General features: G+C 44.4%; 1 protein-coding gene across 1 annotated transcript in view; it reads left to right on the top strand.

Moving 5' to 3' along the window:
- LOC144671385 (cyclin-dependent kinase-like 1) overlaps positions 1-23534 on the top strand; it is a 49611-nt gene extending 26077 nt beyond the window's left edge. The window contains exons 2-9 of the mRNA XM_078533266.1: positions 1602-1723; positions 6814-6886; positions 7962-8052; positions 9026-9226; positions 12604-12686; positions 15243-15299; positions 15883-16038; positions 20357-23534. Of these exons, the coding sequence (XP_078389392.1) occupies positions 1602-1723; positions 6814-6886; positions 7962-8052; positions 9026-9226; positions 12604-12686; positions 15243-15299; positions 15883-16038; positions 20357-20458 (885 nt within the window). The 3' untranslated portion in view covers positions 20459-23534. The remainder of the gene's footprint in view (positions 1-1601; positions 1724-6813; positions 6887-7961; positions 8053-9025; positions 9227-12603; positions 12687-15242; positions 15300-15882; positions 16039-20356) is intronic.
- The last annotated feature ends 527 nt before the right edge of the window (positions 23535-24061 follow it).

The following is a 24061-nucleotide window of genomic DNA, read 5'->3' as shown; positions in this document are numbered from 1 at the left end:
CAGCATTTATTGCCCATCCTTGATTGCCCTCGACCCAAGTGGCTTGACCGACTGTTTCAGAAGGCAGTTAAGAGTCTGTAGTCACATGCAGGCCAGACCACGTAATGACAGAAGATTTCCTCCTCAAAGGAACCAGATGGGTTTTTACAACAATACGGTAGTTTCATGATTGAGTGAGGCTAGTGTTTTGTTCCATAGTTCATTCTGCCTCCAGCTGGTATGGTGGAATTTGAACTCATGTCTCAGGAGCATTAATCCAGGCCTCTGGATTGCTAGTATACTGACATTACACTATGCCAAGCTACTGTTTTCCACCTCACCCCTGGCACCTGCTGAATGTAATTGTCTGAAATGCTCCTTTCTTTTGTTATACCAAAATCATATATTTAATTTAATTGGTCTAATATTGTGATCAAAATGGCACGGAGAGGAGCAAACATGGTTACTATTGATCCTGCCCAGTGTAATTTCAAATCTCACGTTTTAAGAAATGGGAGTGTGTTTTCGCTCTAAATGAACAGAACAATTACACAGAGAGGGTGCTCTGTTTCACATGCTGCAGGATGTACCAAAACAACTTGCAGGCAAGATGTTTCTTTTGAAGTGTAGTCGTTGCTTCTGTAGGCAAATTCAGTGGTAATAAATTTCTGCTGAGCAAAATCTCACTAATAACAAATGAGGAAAATGACCGCTTAATTGGTTTGGTGGTGATTGAGGGATGAATGCTTTTTCAGTCCATTGTGGAGTTTTACTTGGAGCTGGTGTACTTCCACTGCCTTTGTCCCTTCCGACAGTGCGTGCTTGGCCACTTCCCCGGGCAGCAGCAGGCGCACGGCAGTCTGGATCTCCTGGGAGCTGATGGTGCTGCACTTGCTGTAATGGGCCAGGCGGGAAGCCCTACTCACGATGTGCTTGAAAATATCATTCACGAATGAGTTCATGATGCTCATGGCCTTGGAGGAGATGCCGGTGTTGGGGTGAACCCGCTTCATCACTTTTTGTAGATATAGATGTAGATGGAGTAACTCTCCTTCCTCGACCTTTGTTGCTTACTTCCCGCCCTTTGCTGACGGTTTCTTTAAGGTTTCTTGGGCTCCCTTCTTGGGAGCTGGTTTCTTCTCATCAGCCATCTTCAGTTTCAGACACAGAAATGTCAGACAGGACACCAGGGGAATTCCCCATCTCTTTTACACCCAACTGAGCAGGTAGATGTGGTTTCTGTTTAAAATCTTGTCTGAAAGACTGAACCTCTGACAGTGCAGTACTGAAGGAGTTGCTGCACTGGGAGTGTCTGCCTAGGTGGTGTGCTCTGAATCAGGGCCTTGTGATCCAGTGTGAGGATGCAACCACGGAGCCAAACTAGCATTTAAATTTTCAGAATACTGGGTAAAGTGATGGGGAAAATCTAGAAGACAAAGCAGGTAATCAGCATCAATACATAGGAAAGATCAAATCAAGTATCTGACAGAGGGTCCCTGTTGTTGGATGACCCATGCATTTCCTGTAGTTTCTGTTTTTATTCCAAGGGTGAAGTTAATATGTCTGATTTAAGATGTAACTTAGCTTGGGACTCTTCTGCTACTGCCTCTTTTTCTTAACAGCAACTCAAGCACGTGAACCTGGTTAATCTGTTGGAGGTATTCAGACGGAAGCGCAAACTACACCTGGTCTTCGAGTATTGTGACCACACGGTACTGAACGAGCTGGACAAATATCCCAGGGGGTGAGTGAGTGACATCCCCTCTCTCTCTCTCTCTCTCTCTCGCCCTTTAAAAAGCTGTCCAATTTTGCATCACTTTCCTTGAGCTTTGAATTGCTGGAAGATTCTGCTTTTCGTTCTGGAGATGAATTAAAACAATTTAGTTCCTGATCTTTGATCGTGTTCTCGGCAATGTGATTGACACATGCTCTGGCTCGCTCGCCAGCTGCACCAATCTACTTGCTAACTGTGAATGCTGGTGCTGTGCCAGAACAAACGTCACACGTGAAACTGAGCACAGTGAGTCCAGGTCAGAGCATCAATCCTTAATCATGTGCAGGACAAGCCCTTACCATGACTGTAAAGTTCCTGTCTCCTATACTTCAGCATATGTGGTAGACAACGATCCCCCCCCCCCCCCCCCCCCGGTATATTTTAGGATTAACCAGCAGAGGAGGAGGCCGTTAGGCCCACTTGTGCCTGTGCCAGCTCTTTTGAAAGATCTATCCAATTAGAGCCACTCACTTGCTCTTTCCCCATAATTTCTTCCTAGTGTTTATCCGATTTCCTTTTGAAAGTTGTCAAATTTTCTTGCACTATCCTCTCAGATCATCATAGCTTGCTAAAATAAAATAAAAATCCTCATGTTGCCTCTGATTCTTCTGCCAATTACCTTTAAATATGTGTTCTTGATTACTGACCCTTCAGCCACTGAAAACTATTTACTCTATCAAAACCCTTCATGATTTTTGAACACTTATATCAAATCTCCACTTAACCTCCTCTAGTCTAAGGAGATTATCTAGAGTTCTTTCTAGTCTCTGCACATAACTGAAGTCTTAAATCCATTCTAGTAAATCTCCTCTACACCCTCCATGATCGGTTCAGCCCTCCTAATAATGGTAGATTTGGTCCTCCCTATGCTGATAGTTACAGTAGGTTCCACCCTCCCTACACTGCTTTTTACAATAGGTTGTACCCTCCTTGTAATGGACTCCTTCTCATTGCTCCAGGCCTTCCCTCCAAGCTCTGCATCCAGCTGTCCTCAACTCACCTGGATCAGGTCCCAGACCGTCAAACAGTCCGGGTTTGTCGCAGTCTCTTGTTTGACCATATTAATTTCAAGAAACCCAAGAGCTCGTTTCTGTTGGGATCGTGGGCCCTTTGGGGCTGGGCGGAGACTTCAACTTACCAAAGCCAATACGTGCGGCCAGGAGCCTACGTTATTACCTGATGCATCTTGCCTTGCTCAGGTCCTTAATGGAGAATGTGGTTCCTCATCAGTGAACCACTGTAAACAATATTTTCTACCTGGGGTGAAAAGATGATCACAAAAGCCATTGTAAAGTTATCCTGTTCTGAAGTTGAAAGGTCCTTTTCAACTGTATAATCCAGTTACTATCAGTGATTTTTTTTTTTCATGCAGTCACTTAGTACTAATCGTATCACTGTGTTCTGACAGTGTTCCGGCACCAGGGGCTGGCTCGGGGCCTTTGTCATTGCACGTTATCTGGGAGTCACTACTTGGTTGCCTGGCGATGCATTGTGCCTGGAACTTCAAACCAAGGCCTAAAGGGAAAGAATTTTGAGTGTTCAGCTGTGCACAGTTAAACAACTAAAGGAAACCATTTCAAAAGGCCTGAGGAGCAACAATAGAACACAAAGGGTATGAGGAAAAGGTTAATCTATGCACAGATTGAGATATATGATCTGATTTGTGGCCATTTGCTCTGGCAGAGAAGACTTGGGGGCACTGAGTTAGGGTAGAGGTTGCTGCCTGACTTGTCCAATTCCATTTAGTTTATTGTTGATAACCTATCAACCATTATCTTGGAATAGCAAACACATCCTGGCCTCAAGAGTGATCGACATTAGTTCACCATTGGGCAAGGACCAAAGCCATGTAGGTTGGGACACAAAGGCTAAAAAGGAGAGGAGCAATGAATTGAAAAGTTGGTTTGAAAATCCTGCTGCTTGTGGGGAGAATGGAAGACTAATGACAGGTGCACATCTACTTTTACCATAATCAGTCCAGCAAAAGATATGCTACACTCTTAACGGGCAACAAGACTGCAGTAATTCTGGACTGATTTGATCCATCAACCTCCATCCTCCCAACAAACTGAACAACTGCTCTCTATTCTCCCTGCCGCTGGTCCAGTGGACAACTGATAACTTATTTAATGTGCTGAGCAGGCTAAAAGACCCATGGTAGGCCTGCACGTTCTGTGGTCTCCAGGGTAACGAGCCCCCCCCCTTATCCTTCAGTCGATGCTGGAGGAGACAGCTAGAGATGGGGGTAAAGGATGGGGAGTGACAGAAAGAGAGGAACAGCCAGTGGGGGCAGAGGGGAGAGAATGGAAATAGCAAAAGAGGATGATTGAGAGAGCAGGAAACACCCGTGAGCGGCGGGGATAGCCAAGTACAGCAGGTTGTTTAGTGGTTGCCATGCCAACGAAGCACTGTTTGCTTTGCACTGAGCGTATTTACAGTCAGAGTTGGGTTCTGCACAGCATACTAACCAGTCAGCTGCAGGGAAAGCTGTGTAGACTTAATCATCTGCATGGAAACAATTAAACAGTGGCTTTCAGAATCTTATACAAGCTGTCATCTTTTTAAAAACAGCCATTTGCAGTTTTATTTCCTGGGGGAGATGCCTGCTCGCTGAGATGAGAAATTATAAACAGACTGAAGTTGAATTAAACCTGGACAGTTGAGAAGGAAAATGGGATAAGGGCGATAATTAAACAGGCCCATGAAAGTTAAACTCTTTATCTATAAAAAGTAAGTGCCACATAGGACGTAATGAAGAACTGCTCTAAAATATATTCCTGATCTTTCAGCTCTGAGACTTGGCTCAGATGAGGCCCCTCAGGTTCACCAACATCTTGGTATTACTGAACGGTGGGGCTGCACTGGGCTATAGGTGGACTGGATTATAACCCAGTAAAACCCAGGATACTTTTATTTCCCCTCTTACCCAGCAAGAGGCCAAAAAGTGAAATCTTGGAAAATCTCAAGAAATGTTATTGTTTTTATATCTTCACACTTTTTTTTCCCCTTTGGGGAATAGTGTGGAAGTGTTGGAAGGATTAGCAGGCTGACTATCAACCTGTTGAACCAGTCATGAACACTCCTGCCAGAGCCAAATAAGCCAAAAGGCCGCCTACATGAAATGCTATAATTATCTTTTTTTAAAAAGGAAACTGGTGTGCTTCTGCCACGCTTTAAAAGTTTTGATTTTGCACGTAACAAAATGTAATCTCCAAAAAACACAGAATAAATCCAGTCATTAAACCGGTGTTTTTTCTGTATAACGTTATAAAGATTTACAAGCAACTGCAAGTGTACAGGGAAATAATTAGCCTCTAATTGACTGTAAAATATTTCTAATCACATCGATTAGACAGAGTGGCCTCAATAGGGCACACACCTCAGCAGCAAAATAATACATTGTGCATTATGTGATCCTTGTACGCTACAGGGATGGGAGTAGACCACTCAGCCTCTTGAGTCTGTTTCCCCCATTCACTTAGATAACGATGACCTTTCCTTCAGCTCCATTTGTCTAGCTTTTATCCATGGCCCTCGATACCCTTAGCCAGCAAAAAACTGTCAATCTCAGTCTTGAATACTTCATTTGATCTATAGCCTCTTGGGGCAGAGACTTCCAAATTTCCACTACCCTTTCATATAAGCAAGCAATTCTTGGGTGCTTCACTCACTGAATGGCTTGGCTCTAATTTTAAGATAATTTTATGATTATGTCCCCTTGCTCTTGATTCTCTAGCAGAGGAAAAACTACTCCAGTTGGGGGTCTGACCTAAGGCTCTGTACAACTGATGGGCCACGTCCTCAACTTTTGATTGTTGATTTTACAGTGGTGTGTGTTCGGGCACAATATTGAGGTGTTCTGACTTGATGCCCACCCACCCCTCCCCCAGTTGCAGATGGATTAAGGTGCAATACCAAGTCACAAGATTTACAAGCAACCACCAATGTACCAAGAAACGATTACCCTCTGACCACAGAAGATTCCTATTTACAGCAATTGGATCAAGTGGCTGGTACTAAGCCACACACACCTGAAGTTCTTGGGTTCAATGGGTGTAGGAGGGAAGAAAAACAGGCAAGGTTCCTGCTTGTGCTCACTGTCCAGGAGAATGTGTGCATATGTATGTCTGTGTGAGGTTGGTAAGGGCAAGATGGGACTTAGAATATAATTCCTCCCCACAAATTGCATGTTGTTCATATGTCATGTTCCCAACTGGGACGAGATGCCAGAGCCCAGGAAAAGATTTCAGAAGAGGAAGTTTTAATTTAACTTCCCAACGATTCTGGAAATTTCCCTGCAGCGGCTGTACGGGAGCTGATCTGTGCCCTTGCTGCTGTGCCCATCAACTAACTGCTGCCTCATTTAGTTTTGCATTACAGTAATTAATTTGTACTGCAGCCATCTCATTCGCAAAGAAGGGGAGCAACAGTGAAGGTCTTGGTAAAAGGGATAATTAAATTGTCAAACGAAAGGAGACCTTTGTGACTATTAATACCAGACTCTCTACAGCTGGTGTCTGCTGCTTTAAATAATGCAACACGACATCTTTTAAAAAAAAAAAACTGAACACCAGCTCCTATTACACTGACGCACTTTAGCTGGTCTGGTTCGGTTTTGTGTTTTTTTCACTTATTCTTTCATGGGGCCTGGACATTGCTAGCAAGGCCAGCATCTGCTGCCCATCCCTGCTTGGCTATTTCAGAGGGCAGTTAAGAGTCAACCACACTGCTGTGGATTTGGAGTCGCATGTAGGCCAGACCGAGTAAGGGTAGCAGATTTCCTTCGCTAAAGGACATTAGTGAACCAGATGGGTTTTTATAACAATTGATGATAGCTTCATAGTCACCATGGACCAGCTTACAATTTCAGATTTTAATTGAATTTAAATGCCACCAGCTGCTGTGGTGGGATTTAAACCCTTGCCCCCAGAGGATTAACCTGGATCTCTGGATTATTTGTCCAATGATTTTACCACTAAACCACCATCTTCCCCAAGGAGAATGTGCAGGATTAGGTCTGAAGGGAGGTGTGATTGTTCATTTCTGTCTCTTTTTTTCAGAGTTGCAGAAGATCAAGTGAAGAGCATTATAAGGCAGACACTGCAGGCTGTCAACTTCTGTCACAAGCATAATGTAAGTGTGGAAGAAAGAATGTTCTAGAATGGTACCAGGGATGAGCAGAAAGTTATGATCTGGAATGCACTGCCTGAAAGGCTGGTGCGGAAGCAGTTTCAATTGTAACTTTCAAAAGGGAATTGGGTGAATATTGGAAAAGGAAATATATGTAGGGCTTTGGGAAAAGAGCAGGGAGAGTGGGGGTAATTGGACAGCTCTTTCAAGGAGGCATGATGGGCTAAATGGCTTTCTGTTCTTTAAGATTCTGTGAGAAGGTTTGGCTGGTGTAATTTGTCAATGAATTGTTAGACAGCCTACTTTCCCACCACTCACTGTACTGATGGGTTAGTGAGTTTACCCAGTCAGTAAAGGCCAGCTTCAATCACCGGTATCTACTGAACTCACTGAGATTACAGTTGTCTCAAGTTCTGGAGGAGAAAGATGACCAGGGGTATCTAACACTATCTAGCTGGTTGGGCTGGCACAGGCTGGGCCCTGTGCAATGCAGCTCCTACCAAGGTGGAATATTCTGCCTGTACTCTGTTCAGACTTGTCTGTGGAGATGTTCTCAGGAGTAGGAAAGACCATATTAACTTGCCTGGTGAAGCTGGTTATACAACTGGGTTGGCTTGCTTCATTGGGCTCTTTAACAATATTTCAGCAGCTTTCATGGTCTGTTTCTGGTGTTAGCTCATGCAGTTTCACAACTGATGGGGTTTCAACTTGACCTCTGGGTTTGTTACACTGGTACAAAAGCCCCTTACCCTATCCCCTACTCCTCCATCAACCCAGTACTGGTAGGGCTGGTTCTAAATGAGATGAGTTGGGCTGTACAAGTTTGGTTCTTTGTGGGAGCCACAAATCTACAGCACAAAATGCTCATTGTGTTCTGTGGCAAACAGCAATACATTTAAGCTCGCACATGAAGCCTTTGGACTCAGCACTAAATTACACATAGCGCATCCTGACTCTAGTTCAATCGAGCAATATGCATAACGGTATTCAGTCTAGGTGTGACGACTTACTTCTTACTTTTGTGCTGCAAAGTCATTTACAGTGGCTGACTGATTTTCAGTGCTTGTATCTATCTCAGTGCATCCACCGAGACGTGAAACCAGAGAACATCTTGATCACCAAGCACGGGGTCATCAAGCTCTGCGATTTCGGCTTTGCAAGAATCTTGAGTGAGTTTGTTTTCCTTCTCTATCCAGAGGCAGCAGAGCCTATTTCAACAATGTCCTAAGTAACAGCATATGTTTATCTAGTTTAGCTTTTTTTAAACATTTAAATTAGTCAGGGTGTTGTGATTCAGGACCTCAGATTATGAAAACCAAAGAGGTTAAAATACTGAGCAGATATGTGGAATTTCTTATATTTTGGTCAGGCCAGCAATTCTAATGATTTGTAATTACCGTGAAGTGAAAGAATTTTTAACAATTCTCAATTTTCCCCTAACTGCCGCATACTGTTCCTGGCATGAAATTCAGATTAGCTGTGTAAATATTGTGAAGGAAAATAACATAGATTAACATTAATACTGAAGATGTGGTGGAAGATTGGGGTGTGGGTGGGCAGTAATTCAGTGTTAGGGTCTGGGAAGGGAGATGGGGCCAAGTCCACTTCCTCTGCTTGGCTGAGTTGAGCTGGATTGAATTTTGAGGTGTTAACCAGTGAAACAAAGGAAGGACTTGTATTCATACAGCAACATTCACTACCTCAAGACACCCCAGAGCACTTTAAAACTAATGAACAACTTTTTGAAGTTTAGTCACTGTTGTAATATTGGAAATTTGGGAGTTTTTTAAGTTCAAAATATAGGCTCACACTTCCATTGCCAGTACTGAGGGAGCGCTGCCCTGTTGGAGGTACAACCTTTTAAACCGAGGCCCTGTCTGCTCCCCTGGCTGGTCAATTGTCTGCATAGCATTTTGGGACATCATGAGATCGTGAAAGTCGCTAAGTCTTCCTTACTTTTTAAAGTAGGGGAAAGATGGCAGTTGATAAACCAGAGCTGGTGGGCCCAACTATCTGAGGCAGGCTCTGGCGGTTGGAGTGGGTGCCTCTCCTGGGACCCCTGATGTTTGTATCAGGGAGGTGTGACTGAGCTGTGCTGACCTTGATATGTTGACATCTTAAAAGTTAATCATTGTGTTCCAGCTGGTCCGGGGGATGACTACACAGATTATGTGGCAACTCGCTGGTATCGTGCCCCGGAGCTACTGGTCGGAGACACGCAGTATGGCCCCCCGGTGGATGTCTGGGCAATAGGCTGCGTTTTTGCTGAGCTCACCTCAGGCAATCCTCTGTGGCCCGGTCGGTCAGACGTCGATCAGCTCTATCTAATTAGGAGGACACTGGGTAAGCTGCAGATCCTGGGACAGTTCCCACCATTTCTGTCGCTCAGGGTTTCTCCGGCATTGAATGCATTTGTTTTGTCTAACGGGTCATGTTAATCAATGAATTGAGAGTATACTGAATAAACAATTAAGGCTGTGAAGGGGTGCCATAACTGATTGAATCTTTGGAACAGAGTGTCATCATCAAGCCAGCTTTAGCTAGAGTCTAATCGTCTTTTTGAAGTATTTCACCCCTTACAAAACCTTCCAGTTTTATACTGTACAGTCTGGTTTATAGCTGGTCTGGCTTCTGTCTAGTAGTGAACACTTTTTTATGTCTGGTATTTTCTTTTGAAATGCCTCTAGAAACTACAATTGTTTATTTTCACTGGGGTGTCTGATTGCCCCACACCATAGGTGCTTCTCCTGAGACCCCGGATGTTTGTAGCAGGGAGGTGTGACTGACCTGTGCTGTCCTTGACATGTTGACATCTTAAAGTTAATCGGAGTTTGAGAGAGCTCGGAGTGTGTGAGATTCCCATCAAAGCCGATGGGCTGGGTGTGTGAGATTCCCATCTTGACTGATGAACCTCCAGCCTGTTCCTGTCTGGGCCCCAGGTCCCAACCCTGGCCCTGGTCTCAACCATGATTTCTGTGATGCTGTCATCCCACTCTGCCCCAGAGAACAAAGAACAAGAACAAAGAAAAAAACAGCACAGGAACAGGCCCTTCGGCCCTCCAAGCCTGTGCCGATCATATTTCCCGTCAACTAAAACATTTTGCAATTCCGGGGTCCGTATCCCTCTATTCCCATCCTATTCATGTATTTGTCAAGCTGCCTCTTAAACACCACTATCGTACCTGCTTCCACCACCTCCTCTGGCAGCAAATTCCAGACACTCACTACCCTCTGCGTTAAAAACTTGCCCCGCACATCTCCTCTATAGTTTTCTCCTCTCACCTTAAATCTATGTCCCCTAGTAATTGACTCTTCCACTCTGGGGAAAAAGCTTCTGACTATCTACCCTGTCCATGCCACTCATCATTTTGTAAACTTCTATCAAGTCGCCCCTCAATCTCCGTCGTTTTAGTGAGAACAATCCGAGTTTCTCCAACCTCTCCTCATAGCTAATAACCTCCAGACCAGGCAGCATCCTGGTAAACCTCCTCTGCACCCTCTCCAACGCCTCCATATCCTTCTGGTAATGTGGCCACCAGAATTGCACGCAATATTCCAAGTGTGGCCTAACCAAGGTTCTATACAGCTGCAGCATGACTTCCCAGCTTTTATACTCAATACCCCTGCCAATGAAGGCAAGCATGCCATATGCCTTCCTGTCTACCTTATCCACCTGCGTTGCCACTTTCAATGACCTGTGGACCTGTACACCCAGATCCCTCTGCCTGTCAATGCACCTAAGGGTTCTGCCATTTACTGTATAATTCCTGCCTGTATTAGACCTTCCAAAATGCATTACCTCGCATTTGTCCGGATTAAACTCCATCTGCCATTTCTCCGCCCAAGTCTCCAACCGATCTATATCCCGTTGTATCCTTTGACAATCCTCTTCACTATCTGCAACTCCTCCAACCTTAGTGTCGTCTGCAAACTTACTAATTAGCCCAGTTACATTTTCCTCCAAATCATTCATGTATACTACAAACAGCAAAGGTCCCAGCACTGATCTCTGCGGAACTCCACTAGCCACAGCTCTCCATTCAGAAAAGCACCCTTCCATTGCTACCCTCTGTCTTCTATGACCAAGCCAATTCTGCATGCATCTTGCCAGCTCACCTCTGATCCCGTGTGACTTTACCTTCTGTAGCAGTCTGCCATGAGGGACCTTGTCAAAGGCCTTACTGAAATCCATGTATATAACATCCACTGCCCTTCCATCGTCGATCATCTTTGTCACTTCCTCGAAAAACTCGATCAAGTTAGTGAGACACGACCTCCCCTTCACAAAACCATGCTGCCTCTCACTAATACGCCCATTTGCTTCCAAATGATAGTAAATCCTGTCACGAAGAATCTTCTCCAATAATTTCCCTACCGCTGACATAAGGCTCACTGGCCTGTAATTTCCTGGATTATCCCTGCTACCCTTCTTAAACAATGGAACAACATTGGCCATTCTCCAGTCCTCTGGGACCTCACCCGTAGCCAGTGAGGATACAAAGATTTCTGTCAAGGCCCCAGCAATCTCCTCCCTTGCCTCCCTCAGTACTCTGGGGTAGATCCCATCTGGCCCTGGGGATTTATCCACCTTAATATTCTTCAAGACGCCTAACACCTCTTTTTTGATCTCAACATGATCCAGGCTTTCTACACACTCTTCCCTAGACAAATCGACCGCTAAGTCCTTCTCTTTGGTGAATGCTGATGAGAAGTATTCATTTAGTATCTGTCCCATTTCCTCTGGCTCCACACACAGATTCCCACCTCTGTCCCTGAGTGGGCCTACCCTTTCCCTGGCTACCCTCTCTTGCTTTTCACATATGTATAAAAGGCCTTGGGATTTTCCTTAATCCTGGTTGCCAGTTACTTTTCATAAGCCCTTTTAGCCCTCCTGACTCCTTGCTTAAGTTTCTTCCTACTTTCTTTACATTCTCCACGGGCTTCATCTGTTCCCAGCCTTCTAGCCCTTACGAATGCTTCCCTTTTCTTTTTGACTAATCTCACAATATCCTTCGTTATCCAAGGTTCCTGAAACTTGCCATGCTTATCCTTCATTCTAGCAGGAACATGCCGGTCCTGAATTCTTATCAACTGACATTTGAAAGCCCCCACATGTCAGTTGTTGATTTGCCTTCAAACATCCGCCTCCAGTCTAGATTCCTCAGAAGTTTTGCTCCACCCCCCATTTGCATCATAGGGTTGGAGTAAAGAGTCAGCCTCTTGATCTTAAAGAGGTCACTTCCTGGGAGATAGTGTGGGGGTTGGCAGGGGAGTCTCGGTATCCTGGAGGTCCATTAGTGACCACTCTACCCCTTATCCCTACAACCATCACAATATTCATACATACATCCATACATGTTTGCAAGGAATCACTGAAACAGAGTGCCTCTGAAAGAATCACTGAATGGAAAACACTATTAACTGGTGTAAGCAAAAGCTGCAGCCTAGTTGCCCTCACTCTCAGACCTCGCTACCTCAAGGGGTTGGGGAGAGAGACCTCCTTGTAATATCAGCGCTCAGTATTGGCTTTCTGATGCTCCTAAGATTTTATTGAGCTGATTTAAAGATCCTATTATGCTGTTCCGTCCAGTCCCAGCCATCCCCAGTATATGAGCATGTGTGGATATTGGAGCAGGACAGTGACATCTATCTCCCTTGACATTGTGCCTTAATCACATTCTTCACATGAGCGCTGTGTGATGTTTTCTCTGCTCCTAAAGGGGATCTCATCCCTCGGCACCAAAAGGTATTCAGTTCCAACCAGTTCTTCAGTGGAGTCAACATTCCTGTTCCTGACATCATGGTAAGGACCTCCTTTATAAAATGAATGACCTACGTTTCTATAGTGCCTTTCACAGCCTCAGAACGTCCCAAAGCATTTACAGATAATGAAATACTTATAAAGTGTAGTCAGTATTGTAGAAAATATGGCAGTCAATTTACACATAGCAACTCCCACAAATAACAATGACAAGATGATCTATTTTCGTGATTTTTGTTTTGAGGGATAAATATTGGCCAGGACAGCATCCCTGCTCATCTTTGAAATAGTGCCTTGTGATCTTTCATAGGCACTCTGTTTAATTTCCTGTCCGAAAAACAATGGGCAGGATTTAATGCCCCTCCCATGGTGAGTTTCGCGGCAGGGAGATAGTTTAATCGGGTGGTGGGTGGGGACCCCTTTGCCTTCCTGCCTGTGCCTCAATTAAGTCCATGGTGGGAAGGCTCGTGATGGCATTTAGTGCTCGCTTAAAGGCTTCACCCCTTTGCCACTGGTATGCACCCAGTGGCAGGCCAGGGTCTTATGTCGGGAGCTTGCGGGCTCCCGGGGGGGCGTTCAAAGGTGCTGATTGCCTGATCAAGGAACCTGGCATTGGGAAGCTGGGAGCCCACTGAGAGTCACCCACTACCCTTGCTGTCACCCCCACCCATCCCTCCCCCTGCAACCCTCCTACTGCCCTCACTCACCTTTGCTTAGGTCCCTCAGCAATACTCAGGGGGATGCAATACCAGCAGCAGCCACCACCTCCCTGGTGGCACTGCTGAGCAATAAAGAGCTGCTCGCCCCTGATTGTCTGGCAGCTCTTGGCAGGCGGGTCTTCTGCCCCCAGGGTCCTTGATCCTAGGGAAGGCCTGCTGCTTCCCTGCTAAGTACCATATTGGCGCTTAATTTGGAAGGCCTTCCCAAAAAGAGGCAACATGGGGCTCTCCAGCTGTTGTCCAAGACCTCTGTTGCCTCCATTAAATACCACCCAGCATGTCTTGACAGTGCAGCACTCACTCAGTACTACAATGGGAATGTTGGCCTGGATTATATGCTCAAGTCTTTGGAATGGGAGTTGAACCCACAGCCACCTGAGTCAGAGGTGTGTGTGTTACCCACTGAGCCACATCTTAGACCAATGTCGAATCCATGAGTTCGCGCTCAGTCCTGGATGTGAACTTTGGAAGTTCATACCAAGAGAATAAAAAGATAGAAAGATTTATTTTTGAGGTTGTGAAAGGCACAGTATTAATGTCCCAAAGCGCTTTATGGCTATTGAAGTTTTTTAAAGGGTTTCCACTGTTTTACTTCTTCTCGGTCAGTGCTTTGCTTCCATTCCTCCACCAAGTTGCTTTCTCCTGTCTTGAGCTAGAAGTCAGTTCCATAGGCTGGCAGCAGATCCCTAAGGCCATATCCAAAGGGTGTGAGCTGAGACAGTGTGCTGGTGGGCCCATCAACAGGGGGAGAGCTTCACTGCCACATCAGGTCCTGCTCTCACTTGGGTTGCATGCACCTACACAAGATCAATAGTGATCAGGAGCCAGAACCCTGACTCATTATACTCCCCTTTATTTTCCACACCACCTTCCCAACCTTCTCTCCACCAATGCAGGGGTGCTGAGGCCAACTGTAGCATCCCAAGTGCCTCTGCAACTGAAATTGGTTAACTGATAACTGGCACTACTGGTTGGTAGGCAGCCTACTCACACCAAGGCCAGTGGGGCAGGTAAGATGGGCAGTTGTTTCCCCAGAGAAACTTAGGGGCCTAACCTTAACCTGACCCCTAACACCATACTGCCAATACCCTGATCCATTGGGGGAGGGAGTTGCAATGCAATTGATGCAGTATGTGAAATTATCTGTGATCTATGACCTTAATGAAAAGGTCAACTGCATACAATGTCACGTGTGATGGGATCTCGTCATCTCATGCTCCTGAATGTGTCTCCTCATTACAGTTGTGATAATCACCCTTAAACGCATCCAGTTGTAAGAGACTGTGCCATGTTGTGCGCCACCCAATCAGGAATTTTTTCCTCCTCCTCTTCCTTTCTCTGCTCAGAGCAATTATTCTCCAAACCACAGCAAAATGCCGTGATTTTTTAGTGACAGGCGGTAGGATAAGGAGGCAGACCCCAAATCTGCCCAAGTCGGAACAGGGATCGAAACCCGTGCTGTTGGTGTTAATCTGATCCACGCACTAGCCGTCTAGTCAACTTAGTTAACCGGCCTCCAGTTTGTACGTTGCAAGACAGAAATTCCTGATGGTGTTGTTGATTCAACGCTAACATTGGATTAGTTTCTATGGAAACACTGCCTTCCACAAAACACGTACCCAATATTGCACAAACTCTCCGATGGAGGTGGCAAGATGCATAAGATGGGCAGAGCTGGGTACAGTCTCTCACCTGGGATTTTCCAATTGCCTCTGTTACTGCCCTTTAGACTCAACTTCTAAACTGGGAGAATCCTAGTGGATTTATCAGGGTGGGGGGTGGTAGTGAAGAAGAGGTTTAGATCATGAGATGGCAATCCTACCAGGATGGAAAGGGGGTCAGTTGGAGTGCTAACTCTGCTGTTTGCTTGTTCCCCCAGGAGCCATTGGAGGTGAAGTTTCCCCATATCTCTCCTCAGGCCCTCCATTTAATGAAGGTGAGTGTGTCCGCAAGCTATCGCAGTGTGAAACATCCCAAATAACATTGCACTGAGAGGGACACCATGCAGAACAGGTTGTGGGCAACTCCATGTTGACCAGTGTTAGTTGGGGCTATGGAATTAATATCTAAAGCATGATTGGCTACCGTTCAATTTGGTGCTACTTGCTTGCATTTAAACCATTCGCTGTACTAGAGACCCTAACCCTGTCTATATAACAACATTGTCTACACCACACACCTTTATAGCAGCATTTCTATATATTACCACGTCCAAGCAACTTTCTGATATAACACACACCCCTAGTAAAATTCTGACATACCCACATCCTCACTGCAACACTCCGATATACCCCTCACTGATACTCTGATGTACCTTTCACTGTAATATTGACACATTCCACATCCCACACTGAAACATTATTGTATACCCCATGCATCACTGTAACTCACTCACTCACAGGTCCAGGTGAGTGTGCCTTAGCCTCTACAAATTCTATGCACAATCCCAATGTAAGACAATGTTAAAGAGTCGGAAAGGACTCAGTGTGAAAGCATTTCACCTCTGTTGCTTGTCCCAGGGCTGTCTGATGATGAACCCCACGGAGAGACTGACATGCGAGCAGTTGCTGCAGCACCCACACTTTGACAGCTGCCGGGAGGAGATGGACAGCAGCAGAGATGCTGAGAAGCACAACAGGAGGCATGAGAGGATGCCACGCAGGCGGCCACCTGGGGTAAGGGCACAGTGCTTCAAGCCATTGTTGATTGTTGGAGTTAACTGACCACTGCTCAGCCATTTTAAGTCAAAAGTAGGTGATGTGGATAATGTACAGGGGTTAGAACCTTGTCAGTTGCATCAGATTCCCCAAAAGTTACTTATGACCATAATAACATCAAAAAAGGAACAGGAGTAGGCCATTCGGCCCCTTGAACCTGCTCTGCCATTCAGTAAGATTATGGTTGATCTGGTTTTGGCCTCAACTCTACTTTCCTGCTTATTCCTAACAACCCTCGATTTCCTCTACAATTCAAAAATCTGTCTGTCTCAGCCTTGAATATATTCAATGACTCAGCCCCCACTGCTCTGTGGGATAAATGCAAAGATTAATTCCCTGTGAGAGAAGAAATTCCTCCTCATCTCCATTTTAAAGAGGCAACCCCTTATTCTGGAACTATGCCCCCTAGTTCTAGATTCCCACAAGGGAAATGTCCTCTCAGCATTCATCCTGGCAAGTCCTATCAATCATATATGTTTCAATAAGATCACCTCTCATTCTTCTAAATCTCAATGAGTCCAACCTGCTCAACCTTCCCTAAAAAAAACATATCCAGGGAATCAACCTAGTCAACCTTCTCTGAACTGCCTCTAATGCAAGTATATCCCTCCTTAAATAAGAGCCAGAATCTTCCAGTTCCCCTGCGGCAGGGCCAGCGAGCCACTGAAACTTCCAATCATATCGGTGGGATCAGAAGATCCTGCCAACGTGAGGTGCTGGAAAATTCTAGCCAAGGAGGCTAAAACTGGATGCAGTATTCTAGGAATGGTCTCACCAATGCTATTGTAGAAAGACTTCCCCACTTTTACACTCCATCCCCCTTGCAATAAAGGTGAATATTCCATTTGCCCTCCTGATTGCTATACCCGCATGCTAATATTTTGTGTTTCATTTACAAAGACACTCACATCCCTCTGCCATAGCATTCTGCAGTCTCTCTCCATTTAATTAATGTTTTGATTTTCTATTCTTTCTATCAGTGGATTTTCCCATATTATACTCCATCTGCCAAATTTTCTCCATTCACTTAACCTATCCGTATTCCTTTGCAAACTCTGTGTCCTCTACAGAACTTACTTTCCCACCGATCTTTGTGTCATCAGCATATTGGCCTACAAGCTACAATATACTCTGTCCCTTCAAGTCAATATAAATTGTAAATAGTTTAGACCCAGCACTGATTTCCGTTGGCACCCCACTAGAAAATGATCCGCTTATCCTGACTGTTTCCTGTTAGTTAACCAATCCTCTATCCATGCTAATATGTTACCCCAAACACCATGTACAGTAACCTTTTTTATGGCACCATATCAAATGCCTTTGGAAATCAACATACACAACATCTATAGGTTCCCCTTTGTCCATCCATCTCACTACATCCTCTAAGTGCTCTAATAAATATGTCAAACGCCAATTTCCTTTCATACAATCAGGCAGAATCAACATGGTTTTATTATGATTTTCTAGGTGCCCTGCTACTTTAATAATGGATGCCAGCACTTTTCCCAATGACAGATGTTAAGCTAACTGACCAGGTTATCTTTCACTAATGCTGTTTGAGGGATCTAGATTGAGCCAGGACAATAGTGCCTTTAACACTGAATTACAGAGATATTACAATGTAAGGATAGGCCATTCGACCTGAATCCCCGTGTTGATGTTTATGCTGCACCCCAGGAGTAATCCTATAATTTGATATGCCCTCCTTGGTCGGTAGCTGCTACCCCTCTGGCCCAAAGTTTGATTTTCCAAAAGGCAGTGCTCAAAAAATAAGAATTTTAGAAGAGATTGTACGTGAACACGAGATGTTGGTATCAAGGCCTTCACTGCAGAAAAGGCCTGTACATACATTGCTTCCCTTCAGCAATATGCCTATCTGATGTTTAAATGGTTACACGGTCTCTTCCTCAATCACTTTCTTGGAGCACACTCCACAGCCTCAAAACTGTATATTTAAAAGAAAGTCGTTCTGCTCTCTGTCCTAAGCCTTTTGCATTTAATCTTGTATCTACATTGCCTCATTCTGTGTCAGCTGTTGCTCAGTGGGTAGCACTCTTGCCTCTGAGTCACAAGGTTGTGGTGTGGGTTCAAGTCCCACTCCAGGACTTGAGCACAATGTCAAGGCTGACTGCAGCACTGGAGGAGTGTAAGGGAGGTGGTGGTTTAGTGGCAATATCTCAAGACTAGTAATCCAGAGGCCCAGACTAATGTTCTGGGGTTCAAATCCCACCATGGAGGCTGGTGGAATTTAAATTCAATGATTGAATCTGAAATTAAAAGCTAGTCTCAGTAATAGTGACCGTGAAACTGTTGTTGATTGTTGTAAAAATACATCTGGTTCACTAATGTCCTTTAGGGAAGGAAATCTGCTATCTCTTCCTGGTCTGGTGTACATGTGACTCCAGACCCATAGTAATGTAGTTGACTCTTAGCTGCCCTTTGAAATGGCCTAGCAAGCCACTCAGTCCAAGAACAATCAGGGATGGGCAACAACTGATGGCCTTGCTAGCGACACCCACATCCCTTGACAGAATGAATAAAAACCAGAACTGTCCGAAGTGCTGTCTTTTGGGTGAGATGTTAAACTGAGGCCCAATCTGCCCCCTCAGATGGACATAAAAGTACTATTTGAAATAGTCCATGGTACTATTTCAAAGAAGAATGGGAGTTATCCACAGTATGCTGGCTAATATTTATCCTTCAATCAACATCATAAAAACAGATGACTTGGTCATTATCTCATTGGAGCTTGCTGTGTGCAAATTGGCAGTGGTGTTTCCTACATTACAGCAATGACTACACTTCAAAAGAACATCTTTGGCTGTAAAGTGCTTTGAGATGTCTGATGGTTATGAAAGGTGCTATACAAATGCTATACAATTTTTTTTGTTTCATCTGGAAATGATCTGTTCCTATCTACTCTGTCCATTCTTTAATAATTTCTTAATGCCTTTATCAAGTCATCCTTTAATCCCCTCTGTTCTAACAAAAAAAAATCCCTAACTTAAGTCGTTCTTAATATCTCTATTTCCTCATCCTCGTAAATCTGCGCTGTACCCTCTATATTGCCTCAACATATCTTCAATAATGTAGAGTCCCAAACTGCATGCAGTACTCCAACAGTGGTGTTAAACCTTTTATACAGATTCACAATTTCCAGTATGGCCAGGTGAAAAGTGATAGGATGACTCCCCTCTCTTTCTGCCTTTCAGTTGACCGTAACAGGTGGTTTTTTTTTAAAGAATTTGTTTGCCAATTCAGTGCGTGCTTAACTATTTAAGTCCTGTGACTGTAAAAGACACATACAGACAGGTATTCTTGTAAGATTTAAAAGTAAAGAGAATAGTATTTATTGTACTTAACACCTGATCTAAACAAAATAATAAAAACTCTGCAACTCACACACTCACATGCATTCAAGAGTACACACATACACAAGTTACAAAGTGGGACAGTAGGTTAAATTGCCAAGAGTCCAAAAAAAGGTCAGTTGATGGCTTGGATGGTTTTAGATTGGGCTCGATGATCTTCCTGGATTCTGCGCAAGATGATTTAAAGACATTGACAGGCGATTTCAGTCTTGTCTTCCGGAGTCAGCAGCTGGGTTGAAATTTAAGATGCTGCCTGCTGAGGCTAGTCAAAAAAAGAGGCAAGGCACAAGCTTGCAGAAAGGCTGGGGAAGAGAGGGTGCCCATTTGGTCTTTCTGGTCTCTCACTGACCAGCCTGGAAAACAGTTTCTTAAAACACAAAGAGCTTGTTCGTCACCTGATCCCCCTCTCTCAAACTGTCCAGTTACCCAAAGATGGTCATAGTAAGCTGGTTCTGCAAATTTTGACATTGCTGTCTCCAGTCCTATATCCAGATTACCTGGGCAAGGAGCCCTGGTTTAATGTCACATTTGGCTAACAGCGCCTCTGACAGTGCAGAACTCCCTCAGGACTGTACTGAAGTGTCTGCCTCGGTGTGCTAAAGTCCTGGGTAAACACACGACCCAGTGTGGTTGCTGAGTTACAACAGACCAGGGATCATTCCTGCCCTGTGCTGAGTTAGTCTATCTTAGCTGGAACAGTAGGTGGAAGAGGGATATTGTTGCTGTAGGGATCAGGAATGAGTTAATGTTCCTGCTCTTCATTACCATCCAGTTGTCCCTTTGGAAAATGCATCGTATATGAGAGGAGGCTGGACTGCAATAAACCTTGAGACCAAATAGCCTGCACTATGAGAAGAGATTGTGATTGTACCTTTTCATTTGTCTTTTCTCCTCTGCTCCCCTAGCTCCAGTACCTGCCTCAACTAACGAGCAGCAACATCTCGCCAGCACCTGAGACCAAGAAGTACCACCGGCACAAGTACGACCATCACTTGCCCAACATCTGACTATATGGTAGCAAAAGCCAGCGAGCCCAGCCAAACACCCACCTGCACTTCCACAACTTCCCCACCAAGTGGAACTCCTGACAACTGCTTCCAAAACCACTCTGCATTTCAAGAGACTTGGTCATTCAGTTGTGGGCATTTTAAGGAAGGGGTTAGGCACTGGAGAGGGATTTGTCTTTGGTAAGAAATTGCGTTCTTGATTTGGCACCATTTTTGTGCAGGAAATCCAACCCCCAAGTGAATGTCAACTCCATCGAGTTGTGTGACAGGCCTGTGCTAATATTGCAATGTGTGGTTGGCAGAACCTGCCTGGCAAATAGTAATTCTCCTGATGGCCAGGCCCCTTTTTAATATATGAAGATACCTGAAACATACAGCCAAAGTGGTGACCTACTTACAATAAATGTGTTCCTTTTCTGGTTTGCAAATTCTTTTTATAGGCCAGTAAATCCACAAGTGGCAGTCTTCTTAGTCGATTGAGAATAGACTTGTTTTTAAGTACAAAACAATGGAGTTGACACTTCAGAAATGTATTGTGGAGCCACCTACTGGCCAGAGCCTACAATTGCAGCGACTGTTGACATAATGAAATTGAATAGGAAATGTTGACATAGCAATTTACATTGAGAGAAGTTATCTGAAAAGTGGGACCAAAAATAATGATAGGAGGAAGTAAGCTTTTATGGACAGCAAGTGCCTTACATCCTATGTATGATTTTTAGAAAACCAAAACAATCCGATTTTGTCTCCTGAACTGTAGTGTTGTAGGGTCTTTATTAATGTATGTACATACCTATGTGTGCATATCATCAGAGGGGTGACTCTTCCCTCTTGTCTGAATCCTGAGTATCTAACCAACCTTCCAAATACCCTAGGTTCACTCTCTCCTAGGTCTGGATGGATGACAGACGTAGCTTCAGCCTTTCCATTGCAGGCTTTGGACTGAAGCCCATTAATCCAGCCGGAATTTAAAGCTGGAACAGTCTCTGATTACATGGCTATTTTCTGAAAGTGACAGCTGTAATTATTTGAAATATACAGCAGTTATGAATTCAGTTTTTTTCCACATGCACCATTTCTGACAAACACTAAACATTGTGTCTAATTCAGCAATGGAGGGTTCACTGAAGTGAAACTAGCCCTGTGTCTAAGTGGGGACCATAAATGGTTGGGAATGAGTTAAGAATCTACTGCAGCTAGGGAGGCAATATTAGAGTGTGGATGTGGGGTTGGAGAGGTCATTGGGCACCTCGTTTCTCTTGCATTTCCTGTCCACATGGTGGATGGAGCCAGTAGGACACCTGTACTAACATTGGCTTTCCTACACCATGCTTGAAAGAATGAATGATCTTCCTCCTGACACTGTTTATGTGGAAGCAGAGCATAGCTTCACCAGCAACGGGCACAATTCCCCAAGACCGCTGCCTAGCAATAGAACAATAAAACAGCCCAAAGAGGCAGCTAGAACTACACAGTCACAAAACACAGTGAGTTGGGCTAGGCCCTTCAGCTCACCTTAGCTGCCCCGTCGAGGAAGAATCTAACCCCATCCCCCACCAGCATCTAACTATTATGACTCCTGGGCCATCGTCCGAACAAGGACAATGTAAACTACGTGAGACGGAATAGACTCTTTGTAAATGTCATGGGTTCTAGTTGGATTAGGTTATACGTTGTGTTCAACATGATCCTAAGGGTTGGGCCAGAGTCTGAGCTTTATCATGGTTCCTGGTTTATTTAATACAAATGTATAAAAGAAACATTTGTGTGTAGTATGGATTGGCCTCTGCCTAGTGGATAGTCCCACCCTTTATTCTTGTTGGTACACGTTTGACTTTATTTCCCAGCCATAAGTATATAGCCATTGGAGATCTTGCCGTGCATAAATTGGCTGCCACATTTCCTGCATTATAACAGTGACTACACTTTAAAATTAAAGGTTAATTTCCTGGACACCGCTATGAGCAACCTGAGAGAAAAATCTTTTTAAAAAGGTTTTTTACAACTTACTTTGGACACTTTCATTGATTTGAGATGGGACAATGGCTGTTTGACTGGTGGGTGATTGGAGATGGGAGGTCATGTGATGAAACCGCCAGGAATACATCCAACCTGAGTTGGAGCCCTAACCCTTGTTGTATAGTCCTGGAGGCTCGTCATACAGAACGTAGCACTTCCTTTGACTCAAGACAAAGACATTAAATCCCAACAACGTCTCTTGCATAAGAGTCTGTGGGAAAGCTTGTGAATTCTGAGTGTGTAGAGAGGAGGTCTTTGGGTCGTTCCCGACACTGAGGGACCAGTGTGCCATATTAATTTGGGGCCAAGGGTCTCTAGTATGAGGCAGACAATAAATATCATAAGTCCGTAATGGCTTTTTTTGGGAGACCTATCCAATTAGACCTACTCCCCATTGCCTTGTATGTTTTTTCTTTTGCCGTACACACCTAATTCCCTTTTGAAAGTTATAGCTATGTGAGGTAAGTTGCACAGCTTGGTACTGACCAAGAATCCAAGTGGCCGATTAAATGGGATGATACAGGGTGGCTGGAGTGGAGATGGAACACATAAACTTACAAGAAGCATATTACCCCTGAGCCATGGCTGATATATTTCCAATGGTAAAGCCGAGGGGAGAGAGAGATCCTGATGAGTTATTAATGTGCTCTTTTCCCAGATAAAAATGGAAGAGCACCACTTTTTCTATTGAAACAAGAAGCAAAGCCTCTACTTTCTTTGACCAGTGCCCTCTCTCCACTGACAGTATGATAGCATTTATAGGCTGCTTGGACTGTTGATGAATTGTGTGTATCGACCAAACGGGTTACAGAAGACTGGTGGCTTTGAGGAACTGGGTTCAGCCTACTGTATTAGCACGTGAATAGACAGCCGGTCCTGCAACCTGCCTGGTCCAATCTCGGCTGTTCTGTCTCTCAAATCAGCCAGGTCCTCTCCCAGTTCATCCTCACTCCTGCCCCTCTTGGAGCCAATTCATGTAAGTTTATATACACCAAAGGCCCAGTCCAAGTAGGCACAGGATGCTTTTGTATAATAAAACTGTTTCTTTTAAACTAAAGTGAACGATGGTGTTTTTCTTTGAGACTGTTTCAACTACAGAACAATGGGATCATTCAGCCTTCAGCATAACACATCCTGAATCACTCATTTTTCCTCCAGTTTAGTGCTAGGAATGATTAACCCTTTCTAACAAATAAAAAAGGGACTGTTAAAGTATCACCATAGCAAGAATTAAAAGCAGATCGAACAGCCTCACTATTCCACCGGTCTTATTCCATTGGCCACTGTAAGGCTGCAGTAATGCCATGCTGCCATTTGGTGACGCTGCTGAGCAGCAAAGGCATTGTAAGCTTACCAATGACACCATGAGGTTGTTGAATGTTATTGTAACTGCACCCTCCCAACAGAAGATGGAGGATTGAATAGTCAATATGTGTAAATATTGAGCAAAAGAACAAAATACTGTTGATGCTGGAAATCTGAAATGAAAACAGAGAATCCAAGAGACAATCAGCAGGTCAACAACCCAAGTGGCCTGTAAATGTGGAGAGTGGGCACTTGGAATTGAAATCAGAGGGTGTGCTC

The sequence above is a fragment of the Cetorhinus maximus genome, chromosome 32 (assembly GCF_964194155.1).
Source record: "Cetorhinus maximus chromosome 32, sCetMax3.hap1.1, whole genome shotgun sequence".
NCBI lineage: Eukaryota > Metazoa > Chordata > Chondrichthyes > Lamniformes > Cetorhinidae > Cetorhinus > Cetorhinus maximus.
Note: the sequence above shows the minus strand (reverse complement) of the source record. Positions and strands in the feature narration are given on the sequence as shown.